Consider the following 14,712-nt stretch of genomic DNA (forward strand, 5'->3'; position numbering starts at 1 on the left):
AATGTTCCAATGAAGAGTTTTTCTAATCTGTTGTTTTTCCGGAGGGATCTATTTTTTCCTTTTTTTTTCTCTTGTAAATCCACCACACTAATCAAAACCATACAGTATCTACCAATATACTCCGTAGGCTTAGGTTACTTTCTTCATTCTTGCTTTGCTTTTCTTCCCTTTTGCTTTTTTCTTTTTGTTCCCTCTGTCAGGTTTTTTTTATGCTTATTCAAGTGGTTCTATCCACTTACTAGTACTCCCATCCAATATCCCCGTTTTGTATTGTTACATAGTAATCAGGCACCGTGGGCCCATTTCTGTCCATAGATACCTTGTACAGTAATTGATACACAGACTACAGGCGGTAGTCCAGGCGGTGAGTGTATTTCACGTGATAGACCCTAGCGGGTAACCAGCAACATGAAGCATAGGGGGGCACAGCGACAACTGCCAGCAGGACAGTCACCCACTTTGCCAAACACGCGATCTCCTAACCTCCTATAACCCTCTCTCCCTATCACTCTTTTGTTTTGCTGTACTGGACTCTGTGGTTCACTCTTTCCCTCTCCCCTCCGTGCTCTGAGTTTTCCAGGGCTTGGACTATCGACCCTCTGTTGGTGTTTGCAGGGAACCAGGAATGGTTGTGATTCCGGCCAGTCTACTACTCCGCCGCTTGTTGGTCTCACTTTGAGCTTCAACCTTTTCAATCCCGCTGCCCTCGACACGGGCGCCTGCGCTTTTAGACGTCTCGATTTCAAATACGCTGCTGCAAAGATCGGTGGGATTGTGGAAGGATATATTTATTAGGCCGATCACGCGCTCCCATTCCTATTCCTCGAGTCACCACTAGAGGTTCCCCGCAAGTTTCATCTACATGGCGTGAGGTGAGTTGTTACAGAAGGACCCCAAATATCTTTAAGGAGCCCCGCGCAAAGTAAATCACACTCTTGTCTGACCTAAGCTATCACTCCCGTCAGAGATGCGATAATCACTTCATCACTTGTTCTAAACTACCCTTTTCCACAACCTCTCGAATAACTTTGTTTATTCCCGCTCCAGTCCCCTGTCTCGATAAATCAATTCTCCCTGATCTCGGCGGCAACCACAAACGCGACCCAGCCACGCATTGAGACTCCCAATATCCTAAGTTACTTGCAAACTCGTTGCAAACAAACGCAGAACGGCGTAATTTCATACGGATATGCCTCCCGGCGACGTTCCTTTGCCGGATAGCCTCGTGCCGGGCAACGGGGCTGTCCGCCCCACGTTGAATACCAGTGGTTATGGTGGAGGTAACCAGATGCAAACCCCTACATCACCGGCGGATAACAGTATTCCATTCGACTCGCCGCGTGCAATAACCGGAGGTTGGAATGCATCCGGGAACAGTCCTGTGGATGGAGCCCAAAACCCCGATGGCCGCCTTGGCCGAAGATACGAGTCAAACAATTCCAGCCCAAGGGACCCCTCAACTCCGCGCGATGCAGCCGGCTATTGGGACCGATCAACTCCGCGTGATCGAACACGCCCTAACGGCCGACCAGTCACAAAGTCACCAGGTGGCTCGTCAAGGATTTGTAAAAAGTGTGGCGAACCCCTCACAGGTCAGTTTGTGCGGGCATTGCTTTCGACCTACCATCTGGAGTGCTTTAAATGTGAAGTGAGTTTCCACCGCTACTCTTACATGCATTCTGTCTCAGTAACTGACTTATCCCGGCGTAGGATTGTGGCCAAATCGTGGCTTCCAAGTTCTTTCCTGTTGATGCGGAAGATGGGAGTGGGCAATACCCTCTATGTGAAACAGACTACTTTCGGCGATTGGACCTCCTCTGTCATGAATGCGGTGGCGCCCTGCGAGGCTCATATATAACGGCCTTGGATCGAAAATATCACATTGAGCATTTTACTTGCTCCGTTTGTCCCACAGTCTTTGGCGCGCAGGACTCCTACTATGAGCATGAAGGCAAGGTCTACTGTCACTTCCATTACTCGACTCAATTCGCACAACGGTGTCACGGTTGCCACACATCAATTCTCAAACAGTTCGTGGAGATTTTCCGTAATGGACAAAATCAGCACTGGCACCCCGAATGCTATATGATTCACAAGTTTTGGAATGTTCGTTTAGCCCCGACTGGCCAGCCATTAGAGTATCCTGAGTTAGAAGCCGATGCTACCGATGAGCAACGCAACCGAGTGCGGGAGGAAGAGGATGTGATGGAAGAAAAGGTGTACAAAATTTGGAGCATCCTCTCAAGTTTCGAAGAATCATCAGCCGCCTGCATCTCAGATATGCTTCTGCACGTCAGTAATGGTACTTATGTGGACGGAGTTCTTGTTGCGAAAAAGTTCATTGCACATGTCGATGTTCTTTTCTCCGCAATCGACCAACTTGCAGCAAACATCAAGGCTCAGGGCATGAAAGGTGAGTCTTCTTTTACCGTGAGTGCCAATTAACGGTATCGTGGAACTAAACTCGTTAATTAGACCTTGCCTATGGTCGTGAAGCAAAACTCCTGTGTAAGAAAATTGTCGCTTTCTTCGCATTATTATCAAAGACCCAGGAGACCGGCGTTCGAAAACTCGGTGTCACTCAGGAGCTTCTATCTTTAGTGACAGGCCTTGCCCATTATTTGAAGCTCCTTATCCGTATTGGCTTGCAGGGTGCTCTCAAGTTGGAGAGGGAAAAGGAGACGCCTGAAGGTCTGCATCAGTTCTTAGACCATCTTGGGGATCTTGAGGCCCTTCGGCCTCTTGAAGAAGAAGTGACTACTGCAGACTTAATGGCTAATGTCGAAGTCCTTGCTGATCAACTCTCCGACTGCTGTGCTGCATGCAAAGAACCCATCGATGACGAATGTATCAAGCTTGGAGATAACAGGTGGCATATCAAGCCACCTCACTTGACTTGTACAACCTGCCAGAAAGATTTAACTGCTATGCCTCAGGATGCCTTGTGGAACCCTAAGGATAAGCGCGCTTTCTGTAATAGCTGCGCATCTGAGAATGGCTTTGCGCATGATACACAAGGAGGGTTCACACGAGTAACCAAACTCCAGCAGTTTGTCTTCTTGCTACAGGTTGCTCTTGCACGGCTCCTCACTGTTCTGCGAGCTGGAGGCACTATTCCAGCATCAGGTATGTTGCTAATCGAGAATTGCTCGCTCTTCACAGCTTAGAATACTAATTCATTTCAGATGACGCTAACCTAAAGTCTCATGATGGGAGTGACGGCCAATCTACTCCTGGAGGCGAATTGCGTAGATCAACGACTAGGTCGAAGTCATACTCGCATGCGAGTAAAGAGGGTACCGAAGAATCCTCCCTCGAACAAACTGTTGGTGAAATGCGACGTCTAAGGTCGATCCGAAACGAGCGCACTCTGTCAACGACTTACAAAAAAGCACGGGCGTCACGGATCATCGATGGGCCAGAAGGACGAAGCGTAAGGCCAGGTTCATCAGGCGGTGAAGGCACAGATCCTCGTGGTCACGGTTTCCAAATTGTAGAAGAAAAAGACGCAAACGGCGAGACGGTTACTGAGCTGACATTTGGCAACCAGGACGCTCTCACTCTGGATGACATTCCAAGGATCGTTGCTGCCGAGCAAGCTAAAGAGCAACGCCCCAACGCATACAAACATGCAGGGGCCGGGCTTGTCGGTACCACCGAACCTCTTCCGAGATACAACTATGGTCATCAACGCGGTGTGTCCGGTGCTGGTTTGGAGCGGCATCTTATGGGACAAGGTGGAAGGGCCAAGAAGTACTTCTCAGAACTGTCTGCGTTGGAGTATTTCATCGTACGCCACGTTGCAGTACTGTCTATGGAGCCTTTGTTGGACGGCTATTTCACTTTAGAGGAGCTCCTTTCATTTATTGAGTCACGTAAGCCAACGATCTGGAATATCTTCGGTCGTGCCTTCAATAAGGAAACCAAGAAAGGTGGGAAGAAGAAGGGCGTTTTCGGTGTCAACCTAGATTTCCTCGTTGAAAAAGAGGGTACAGAGTCTAGTCATGGTGTTGGACCAGGTGCGCTTCGCATCCCTGCTCTGGTTGACGATGCTGTGTCCGCCATGAGACAAATGGATATGTCTGTGGAAGGTGTTTTCCGAAAAAATGGCAACATCAGAAGGCTCAAGGAGCTGTCTGACCTGATCGACAATAAGTATGAACAGGTGGATTTGACAAAGGAAAACCCAGTGCAAATCGCAGCCCTCTTGAAGAAGTTCCTCCGTGAGATGCCTGACCCGCTCTTGACCTTCAAGCTCCATCGCCTATTTGTAGTGTCGCAAAGTAAGTTTTCCCTTCTGCAATCCTCACTCCACAATGGATTATATTCTTACATATATTACAGAACTATCGGATCCAGAAAAACAAAAGCGGGTTCTTCACCTTGCCTGTTGCCTGCTTCCCAAAGCTCACCGAGATACCATGGAAGTCCTGTTTGCCTTCCTGAATTGGACGTCATCTTTCTCGCATGTCGATGAGGAATCGGGCAGCAAAATGGACATCCACAATCTTGCCACTGTGATGGCCCCTAACATCCTTTACCCGAATGCTAAGAACGGCACTGTTGATGAGAGCTTCCTGGCAATTGAGGCTATTAATGCGCTTATCGCATACAATGATACCATGTGCGAGGTAAGTTGTTTACAGCACGTTCTAGGTCTGTTACAGATACAGATATACTAACATTAAATGATCCAGATTCCTGAGGATTTGCAGTCGGTTCTCACAGACACCAACTTTTTCAAAGAGAATTCTGAAGTCACCACGAAGGAGATTCTGAAACGTTACGGGGATATCGCACGCGGCAGCTTTTCCCAGAGGCCTGCCAATGGCGGCGAAACCTTTACTATTACGAATCAAAATCGGGGAGCAAACACCCCGACGTCTGCACGTATCGAGACGGATCCATCTCAAGATGCAGCGACACAGTTGCAAGGCTCTGTACGCCATGTACAAGGCCCTCCTGGTCATGCTCATTCAGCTAGTGGTATCCCGGAGTTGGTGCCGGCAACAACAAGCGATAACCGTGAGCGCAGCATCAGCAATGGCAGTCAGCAGAATCCGGTACAGCCAGATGCCCAACCTCAACAGCTGCCTTATAGAGCTCGGCCGGGAGCAGGGCCGATGGGAGTTGCCGGTTGATATTATGCTACTGTCGCTTCAAGGACGTGTGTCAATCAATCCTCGTTTTCCCTACTTCTTGGTGCTCTGAATACTGTTGGTGTATCATTGGGCCGTTCAGCGTTCTTTAATCTTTGACAGGTTTGGATGGAGTTCTTTTTCTTTTACTTATATCCTTCTTGTCTCGCATCGCAATAATTCTCAAGGCACAAGCCAATCAGCCCCACATTTGCTGGTTTTCACGTCCGCTAGATGCCCTTACCTTTACCCTTTCTTGCCTATTCACTGCCTAAAAGTGCAATATCATCATTATAATGGTGGGCCTGACTCTTGCCTCTTTGCGTCTTGTTGTTCCTGGGGAACCTTTTGGTTGTCCAGAGTGTCCTGTCTATCATTGCTTACTATACACATTTCTGGTACCGGAGCGTCCCTATCCCTGATCTCATTGCATTCCAGCTGAAACCTAGCGTGAATATGTGCTCGACCTTTGGACTGTTTTCTTCTTTCAATTCTGATCCGTTCTACTCCGGTGTTCTGTTTCTTTTCTCATCAACAGTGTTGTGAGAATTATTTTTTTTTTTTTTCGTTTTCCAGCCAATTCAGAATGGCTGCAGAGATACCTGTGCTGAGTTTTCTTTTCGACCTTTGACCTGTTCATTTGCATTCTACCTATTCAGCCTACTTGAGCTGATATCCCGGATTGTCTGTGTTGGGTCCAATTACATCCATAATTCCATGAGATGTTTAGATTACATACAGCTGTGAGATGACGGGAATCTTTCTACTTCTACCTTCATTCTTGATCTTGGATATTCGTAAATCCGATCTGGCAGTCCTTGTGTAGAGCTTCGTGTAGAAGGACCATTGCTAGCATCAGAGTGCAAATTCCAATTGCTGTTTCAAGTGCGAACAAAGTTCAATTCACTAAAATCACATCCAACTAGTCGAAGGATGATAATACCAAACTCCAATGATATAACCCACCAAAAGAACTCATCAAGGAGTTCAGCCTATTTTAACAGTGCAGATAAAGCAGCAACAAAGCCTACTACGAACCCAACCGACTCTAGACCCAATTATGCAAGACAAAATAGAAAACGCCAATAGACCCGCTCCAACTCCAAAACATCAAAGTTCACACCGTTTCCGTGTTAGCCCCTCGTGGCAGATTTTAGGGCATGTCAAAAGACTATAATTGAATAGGTCCCTTCCTGAAAGAGGAGATATAGAGCATTTAAGCGCGTTTGCGGAGGACCCTCCGTCCCGTTGTCGGAGCTTCACCTCCTGCGGGAGCGGCGGTCTTCCTGGTAGCCGACGCGGCGTTACGTTTGGCAGTTGCGGAAGTCGTTTGGCTATTTGCGACAGCCTTTTTAGCTGTGGAGCTAGCTGTTGATGCGGCTGTCACCTTCCTTGCGTTTGCACCTGTCCGCGTCGGCTTGGTGACAGTTGTGCCAGATGACGTGGAGGACGAGACACTACCTCTGCGCTCAAGCTGACGGGTAGCGGGTCGTGGCAAGGGCGACCGTGTCGTCGTCTTAGATGCCGTAGTGGCCCTACTTGCTGGCCTCTTGGATGCTTGCGAAGCGGGTCTGTTTGCTGTTGCTACAGACGGTGTGCCTTTCGTGGTACGAAGGCGCGCGCTTTCCAGGGATCCGGCCAGGCTAGTTGGCGCAGCCTTGAGTGGACTAGAAGGCTTTAGCGATGGCATCGGCCGTGAGAGGTAAGAGGAATTCTGAGATTTCTCGGGGGATGCGCGAAGCGGTGATTGTGGATATGTCCTAGAGTTTGATGATTTTGGAGAAAGAATTCTGAAGTCTGCCCCTCTAACTTCTTGGGAGACCACCCGCGAAGTACCGGCAGCAGCGCCGGGTTTAGCGCGTCTCTTTGGGTTCTTGAGTACATCAAGCTGTTCCCCTGTCGCAGGGGCATTTTCCTTATCGGAGTAGAGACCTTCGTGACTGGATTATTGGGTTAGTAAGGTTTTCGTCCAGAATATCGCGATGTCAGTGTACCTCTGTCTCTTCGTCCTGCGCGGACTCGGGCTTGCAGCAGAAGCCTTCCGCATGGCAGGATTAACCGAAATAGCTGCAAAATTTCGTGACCCTTTGATTGGGCTAATGAGCTTCCTCGGGGAGGTATTCTCTTGCTGCGCCCGGAGGGCGGCATTGTGCTTTTCCAACAGCTCGCCCATATTTACCTTCCTGAGAGCAATGGGGATCCGATTAATGCGTCTTTCAATCCGAGCCCGGAGATCATTTGCTTGAAGCGCATATTGCGCGCGAAGTTTACGAGCCCGCTCGGTGACTACGTTATGGTCAATGTCCGTCTTCAGGAAGCAGTACACATTAGGAACATACCCTCTAGCTGCAGATTATCGATAAGTGCCTGTTTTTGGTTTCGGGTTACTCGGAGTCTCTTCTTAGGAGGACTACCGGTAGGCGTTCTAGCTTCATCGACAGGGTACGCGTCGTCGTCGCGAGACTTTCGTTTGGATGTAAGGGAAGCCATTATAGTGGGGGGGCTGGTTCACTGCCGAAAGTTCGAGGGTGTATAAGAGGAAGTCGCTAATTATAGTGAAGAAATTCAGTAATTTGAGCTTGGTGGAGTTGTCGGAGAGCGAAGGGGTGGAGTGGAAGGAAAGCAAGTATGCGCTTGTTTTATGGGGGATAAACAACCGCTGACTTAATTTGTGGTTAGTCCCGATGGGGGCGGGCAAGTGTGACATTGATCTCAGCACAGCTCCAACTCTCCTCCCCCCATCACTGCCATCATCATCATCATCTTGCCCCCCATCTTCTACTACCCCCGCAGAACTCTTAAGATCGAGGAGAGCTTTATTAATAATATCTTATTTTCTCTTCCTCATTTCCTTTTATTATAAATCTATCTTAATTCCGATAGACCGCCGCCAAGATGTCGCTCGAAGCAACCATGATCATGTTCGTCATCTCCCGTTCAACGCTCTAGCTCCGTACACCCCAACTAACTCATCTGCAGCGTGGATAATAGCGAAAGCAGTAGGAATGGGGACTATACGTAAGGACCTGTCCCCGGTCAACTCGTGTCTCGCTGCTAACAGCTCCCAGCTCGACAAGATGGCAAGCACAGATCGACGCCGTCAGTGTCATTCACACCGCCAAGATGCGCGTACATCCCCAGTCAGCCGTCGGACTTATGAGCATGGGTGGAAAGGGTCCTGAGGTTTTATCGACTTTCACCTCCGACTTTGGTGCTATCCTGGCCGGTCTGCACCGCACTAAGATTCACGGCACTGCCCACCTTAGCTCCAGTATACAAGTGGCCGGTGTATGTCTTGACTCTATGGTTTTCTATTGCAGAGCTTCCGGCGATGGTGGTGCTAATCATACTCTCTGCTACAGCTCGCTTTGAAACATCGCTCCGAGAAGTCCCAACGCCAACGCATCATCGTGTTCTCGTGCTCTCCGATCGAAGAAGATGAGAAGTCATTGGTTAAGCTGGCTAAGAAGATGAAGAAGATCAATGTATCTATCGACGTTATCGCCTTCGGAGACCTCGAATCCGACCAAACTAAGAAGCTTGAGGCGTTCGTCGAGAACGTCAAAGGTGGCGACGGCTCGCACCTAGCCATTATCCCTCCTGGTCCGAACCTGTTGAGCGAGGAGCTTCAGATGACACCCATTCTGGGCGGCGATGGTGCTGGAGCAGGCGACGCAGGTGCAGGTGGTGAAACCGGCGACTTTGGATTCGAAGATGCGGCTGAGAACGATCCCGAATTGGCGTTCGCCCTACGCTTATCTCTGGAAGAAGAGAAGAACCGGCAAGAGAAGGAAAAGCGGGAGCGGGAGGAGCAAGAACGCAAAGCCAACCTGGATAATATTCCTGAGGAAGGACAATCAGGTGAATCGAGCGGGAGCAAAGACAAGAAGGAGGACGGTGACAAGATGGACACCGCGTAGAGAAGGAAACTCAGATAACTTCCTGAGGACGAATTTGATGCATACCCGGCGTTTTATCAATGTGCTTTCTTATTTCCCTGTATTCTAGAAAGCGATCCTAGTCGATACGCTTTTGGAAGGATGTGATTGAAGTCTATCGTATGTTTCATGACCAACAAAGGCGAAAAAAGAAAATATGTAATTACAACAGGGACAATTGTCATCAAAGTGCGTCATTAATGTCACCACAAATCGACCTTCCAGCAGTCTATTGTCTCCCAACTCGATCAACAGAAGAAATAAAGGGAACGATCAGGTCCTCCCCCTCAACCACCCCGCAAGATGTCGATCAAACGCCTCACATCTGACGGGCATCTCGAGTTGATAGAACGGGTTCTTCATCACATAATCCGCATACAGCTCGTAGACCTTCTTCATAACCACGTCAATATTCCCCATCATCGGATCCGTGAATAAAAGGAACTTCGTCCCCGTCAACGTCTGGAAACACGTCAATCGGAACTTATCCGTCTCAAGACTTTCGAGACCCGTCGCCGGAATCCCCGGGTTGGGAAACGTGAACGCTGATGCCGGAGTAGGCGGAGTGGGTGTGCCAGGGGTTGAGGGGATATTGGAGGAAGTCGGGGTAGTTGCTGTCGTCGAGGCCGTAGAAAGAGGAAGCTTAGGAGTTATCGTACGAGTAATGGCATGAACACTACCCACAGCACATAGTCAGCGGTCCAGTTGTAACACAATTGCGTGATCGGTTGATTATCTTCTTTCGGCGGGATGAATTCGATCTAATACACATACCCATGAAATGTACCAGCGAGGACGAGATAATCATTTGTGGAGAGCTTGCGCAAGCCGGGCTGGAATTCGCGCTGGTATACTAAGCCACCGGCTTTATTGATGATGATAAGTGAGAAGACGGCCCTGGATCAGTTGTCAGATTTCACGTTTGTTTTGCATTGATCGAGGGAGCTTGACGGACATAGTGGGTGGGGAGGATGTGGACGGTTATATCTTAGTTCATCGATAGGTTGCTATTATTTGTGCGACAGCGCCTGGATAAACTGGGGGCCGCGGGGAATTGGTGGTGGTGAGATTAGGTTTTTGAGGTGTTCATGGCATCATTATGGTTTATCTGATCACTCCGAAATGTATCGGCGGATAGCATGCGGAGGTGGTGGTGGAAGGTCCTTATGTTACGCTTTGCAGTTGCAATAGGTTAATCAAGCACTATTTTAAACCAACTTTCAACAATTGCGGGGATAGCTCAGTTGGGAGAGCGTTAGACTGAAGTTTACTTCGATCAGATAACCCACCTTGGGTATCTAAAGGTCGCCGGTTCGATCCCGGCTCACCGCAATTTCTTTTTCTTTTTGCAAATCGTTCTTTCTACCTCGAGGATACTCTTAGGGACAGACTTACTCGAGGTTCTATGTGTGCATTACGGTCTCGTTGCATCCGGCAATCATGTTCTTAAGAACTTCATCGCCAGAGATAAACTGAACTGGGACCTTGGTGGTGACGTTCTTTGCGCTGAGATAGAAGCAGCGGGACGGATGGACAGGTTCCCGTATATTATTTTCCCCAGGGGACTTGCTACTACGCTGATATGCATAAGATTTGAAATTAGCAGGGTCTGTGGCTATAGCGGCAGTATCTGCACAGGAACTTCTGCAATATATACTTACAGGCGGGCGATGTTGGCGGGGAGAAAGCAGTGGAAGACATAGTCGATGTCAAGCTATATTCAAGTTTCCTGATTCTAGAAGCTCTTGATACCGTATCCTCGGCTACAGAAAACATTGCAAGGATGAACTCTTCGTGAGACAGCGATGAAGATATTGGAGTCGTCATCTGGCTTACTCAATAGCCTATGCTGCTCAACACAACGACCTCGTCTGCGGGTAACAGGGAGGGACGGGGCAATGGCTGCTGGCTTTAAGAGGGTCCCAGGAACGGTTGGACCTAAAAAAAAAAAAAAAAGAAAGAAAGAAAGAAAGAAAAAGAAAAAGAAAGAAAAGAAAAGCGGGCAGTTTTCTGTCCTGGCACACCTGGAGCCGGGAAGACCACACTGACATCTATCATAATTGAACACCTCCTGGTAGATTTTCTGAGTAATGACGGCATTGCCGTTGGATACATATATTGCTCCTACCAGCTGCGGAGAGAATAAAGTCCCGAAGATAAGTCATGGTTCTAGTTTCAAGCCTCGTGTTCGGGAAACATATCATTCCACCATCGAATTGTTCCCCGGGTGCTTTTCAGAATCGACGCTTTAGATTAGTATATTACCCCAGAGAGGGAAGGACCAAGGAGGCTACTATTGGGAGTTTTCAATCTTCACAACAGGAGTCAATTGAACCTTGATGCAACATCACACTTTCTAACGGAGATTACTCCACAGTTCAGGGGATATCTATGGCAGTAGAGCCAAGCTACAGATGATGATACCCAACGCTACATTCCCACTCAGAATCCTCGGCTTTGCCGTTTACAGGTCTCGAGATACCAGGGGTAATAATGATTCAACTCTGACCCCTCGTCGTAGGCGAGGAGTGGGATACTCTTATCACTGCTCTTATATCTGTCTATATATAGTAAGGTGTTACTTCTCGATGGACTGGGAGCTTCGTCAAGGCCTGCGTTCGCCAATGCTTGTTATTTTGTTTTGCGGCCCACCACCTGGACACCTATAAATGACCCAATCATCTCTGCTGGAATACCTTCATGTATTCAGGGGAGGAGGGCAGGAGAAAGGAAAAGAAGAAGGGGGGAGGGGAGGGGGGGTGACTTAGTCTACGTGAAGCTTTTGCCTTGAGGTATACCATTACCCTGTGGAGGTAACTCCTTGCAAAACTGACTCGATGTAGCATGCTGAGGCAGTGTGGAGACTTATGGTTATGGAATGCTAAAAAACATTCCATTCGACTACCTAAAAATGACCGGACACCGTAGGCGTCTTTAAATGGTAGCTGAAATCGCCGGTTAACATGAAACATATATATTTGACTTTTACCAGGGCGGTAAGGTAGGTCCTCCCATGAGTATAACTTGATCGGACCAATAGTACATAGCTTATAGATAGTCAAGTTAGTTAGTTACTGAAATGCCCCTACAAGTTACGCATCTATCTATACTGCCTTTGGTAGCGGTCGGTATGATGATGAATGGTCCTTGCCTCTAGTAGGGTAAATCTTAGGTTTTGCAATATATAGTCAAAATACTACATGCACCTTCATCAACTGCGGGGATAGCTCAGTTGGGAGAGCGTTAGACTGAAGTTTACTTCGATCAGATAGCCCTTATGGATATCTAAAGGTCGCCGGTTCGATCCCGGCTCACCGCATTTTCTTTTTTCTCCATCTATATCTTTATCTATACGGCTCCTCCTGTGACTTTTTTGCTTTCCAAGATCTCGTCACTCTACCCGATAGTTAAAAATTACCTCTTCTTCTTCACCCACATATCAGACTTTTGTTATTATTGGTTAGTAGTTCTTCATATTATTTCGCGTAGTGACGTCCTACGTCCACTCGATCTCACAAGCTGTTTCATAATGTACCCGTGCAATATCATACCTCTCGACATACCCAGTCGCAACCTTCACGCGTATCACTTAGCCGATAGCTTACGACTCAGAGAAAATGAGTAAATATAGTCATACGAAATATATGCCCGTCAGCAACAAGGCCCCCGCCAGAAGCTATGGAGCACATCCCTGATTTGAAGACCCTACAAATGCTGGATATGCTCTACCGCAGGGTCCATTGATCCGATCTGGTTATTGACGCCGAGATGACGCTAGTACTATATGAGAACTTAAGACCTTGAAAGCCGAAAGGCCGAAGCAGATCTCGGAGATACTTGATATCGGATGCAACCATCCGAGCGATCTCTATGTCCGACTACACTGCATTGTCAAAAACGATAGTACCTTCCTGCCTGGTTAGTTCATGAATTGTGTTCTGGATATAATTTATTGTCACTCTACTGCTGCGGAGACTAAATTGCCAGTCAAACAATGCTAGGATCTATAGCCATCAATGGCGTTTCTCGGTTCATGTGCTCTACGAGACATGGGGTATGGACTTCAGCAATAGGTTTTGCCTGTAGCGTGCGGGACTCAACTAGGTATTTCGTCATAGCTGCTATATCTCACGTACGTAAGACTCAGTATACTAGGCGATGTCCGAGGCGGAGTATGCTAATGTGAGTTAGTAAACTCCGAAGTATGAGGGTCAAAAGACATAAATACATGGCCTTCCCTGAGAGAACAAAGACCCTTGACCTAACACCCTCACAAAAATCGGAAGATATTCACCAACTTCAATCAGTCATCAGCAGCAACATTCACAATGTCCAAGGAAGAAGTGAGTCCAACGCTTCATGCATTTCGATAATTCTGTGATACTCATAGAAACCAGACCATTGAAGCCAAGGCCAGGGCTCTCCATGAGCACATCTTCTCTAAGCCAGAGGATACTTATGCCGGCAAGCCCTGGGATGTGGTGAAAGCTATCAACGACTTTGCGGACGAAAGCCGCATGATGACCTTCAAGAATGCCAAGATCGAAGCTTCCAGGCAGCAAATAGCAAAGATCCAGCCAGCCCCTAAGACCTTTATCGAATTTGGTGGATATGTTGGGGCCTCAGCCATCGCCTGGGGTGCTATTCTGCGTGAACTCAACAATACAGATAGTGCAGTTGACGTCAATGTATACACATTTGAGCTGAGCCCGGTCAACGCTGGTATTGCACGGGATCTCATTCGGCTAGCCGGCTTGGAGAACACCGTGCATGTTCTCGAAGGACCAGCTGCAGACTCGCTGAAGCGGTTATTCGAAGAGGGGAAGTTGAAGGAGGCGGGCGTGGATGTAGCCTTTTTCGACCACTGGGAGCAGTTCTACCTCCCGGATCTGCAGCTTTGCGAGGATCTAGGCTTGTTCAGGAAGGGCTCCAAAGTCATTGCTGATAACACGGATTTCCCGGGTGCACCTGCCTACCTTGAGTATGTGAAATCTGGTGGGCGGCAAGGCGGGTCTTATCGTTATGAGACTGAGTCTATTGAGACTGCCTCGAACTGTGGTCCTGTGAGTTCCCCCTACCTATACCTGAATATTTGCGTGGTTGTTGGTACTGATTGTTTTTCAGAGCATCGTCGAGGTTAGCACTGTTATTAATGCTCAGTGATTAGCTTCGTTGTTTGTCTTTTACTAGTTTGTGGCGATGTGTTTGTGACATGCAGGTTTTGCTAGCTGAACATACATTTGGAAAGTTCTGTATTTGATATGGCATTCTCTTCGTAAGCTACATGAAGTCAATAGATATGCCCTATAGATGACGAGATATCGCGGCCAGCTCCATTGTTCCCATCAGCGGGTATGGATATACAGATACTATACACATCTCACACGGAGGTGGCATCCGCAGTAGAGCATCTTGAAATCAGCAACTCAGCCGATTACTCCGGAGTATAAAATGTAGCGTACCTCCCACGTAGTTAAGGCTCATTGCCGCCATGTCAAGCAGGTGACACATTGAACCTTCTCACTCTTGTGTGGGGGTATACTGTCCTCTCGGACCTGCGCCATGACGACCCATAGTAGCACTGGTCAATTACTGAGAGTCGAGATGGCTCGGCAACATATCGAAGTGCCCCACCC

The 14,712-nt window shown here is 48.1% G+C and overlaps 4 protein-coding genes and 2 non-coding genes across 6 annotated transcripts; 5 read left to right on the forward strand and 1 right to left on the reverse strand.

The window, feature by feature from the left end:
• Positions 1-1,189: 1,189 nt before the first annotated feature.
• AO090012000424 (GTPase-activating protein LRG1) lies at positions 1,190-5,141 on the forward strand (the record flags this gene model as incomplete). Its single annotated transcript, XM_001727390.3, has 6 exons — positions 1,190-1,648; positions 1,711-2,413; positions 2,476-3,126; positions 3,186-4,283; positions 4,345-4,631; positions 4,698-5,141. 6 exons carry the CDS (start codon positions 1,190-1,192, stop codon positions 5,139-5,141), a joined length of 3,642 nt encoding a protein of 1,213 aa, XP_001727442.1.
• Positions 5,142-6,354: 1,213 nt separating this feature from the next.
• Positions 6,355-7,628, reverse strand: AO090012000426 (uncharacterized protein; the record flags this gene model as incomplete). Its single annotated transcript, XM_023236472.1, has 3 exons — positions 6,355-7,078; positions 7,133-7,205; positions 7,478-7,628. 3 exons carry the CDS (start codon positions 7,626-7,628, stop codon positions 6,355-6,357), a joined length of 948 nt encoding a protein of 315 aa, XP_023091395.1.
• Positions 7,629-8,261: 633 nt separating this feature from the next.
• AO090012000427 (proteasome regulatory particle base subunit RPN10) lies at positions 8,262-9,058 on the forward strand (the record flags this gene model as incomplete). The annotated part of the gene is made up of 2 exons (XM_001727392.3): positions 8,262-8,426; positions 8,501-9,058. The coding sequence occupies 2 exons, from the start codon at positions 8,262-8,264 to the stop codon at positions 9,056-9,058; spliced, it is 723 nt and encodes a 240-aa protein (XP_001727444.3).
• A 1,247-nt stretch (positions 9,059-10,305) lies between these two features.
• On the forward strand, positions 10,306-10,408 carry AO090012t00011. The gene has a single exon. It is a non-coding gene; the product is annotated as a tRNA-Phe (tRNA).
• Positions 10,409-12,293: 1,885 nt separating this feature from the next.
• Positions 12,294-12,395, forward strand: AO090012t00012. Its single transcript has one exon. It is a non-coding gene; the product is annotated as a tRNA-Phe (tRNA).
• Positions 12,396-13,070: 675 nt separating this feature from the next.
• Positions 13,071-14,590, forward strand: AO090012000428 (putative O-methyltransferase; the record flags this gene model as incomplete). Its single annotated transcript, XM_023236473.1, has 5 exons — positions 13,071-13,258; positions 13,467-14,212; positions 14,325-14,351; positions 14,387-14,428; positions 14,550-14,590. 5 exons carry the CDS (start codon positions 13,071-13,073, stop codon positions 14,588-14,590), a joined length of 1,044 nt encoding a protein of 347 aa, XP_023091396.1.
• Positions 14,591-14,712: the final 122 nt, after the last annotated feature.

Source organism: Aspergillus oryzae, chromosome 4, assembly GCF_000184455.2.
Source record: "Aspergillus oryzae RIB40 DNA, chromosome 4".
NCBI classification, from domain to species: domain Eukaryota; kingdom Fungi; phylum Ascomycota; class Eurotiomycetes; order Eurotiales; family Aspergillaceae; genus Aspergillus; species Aspergillus oryzae.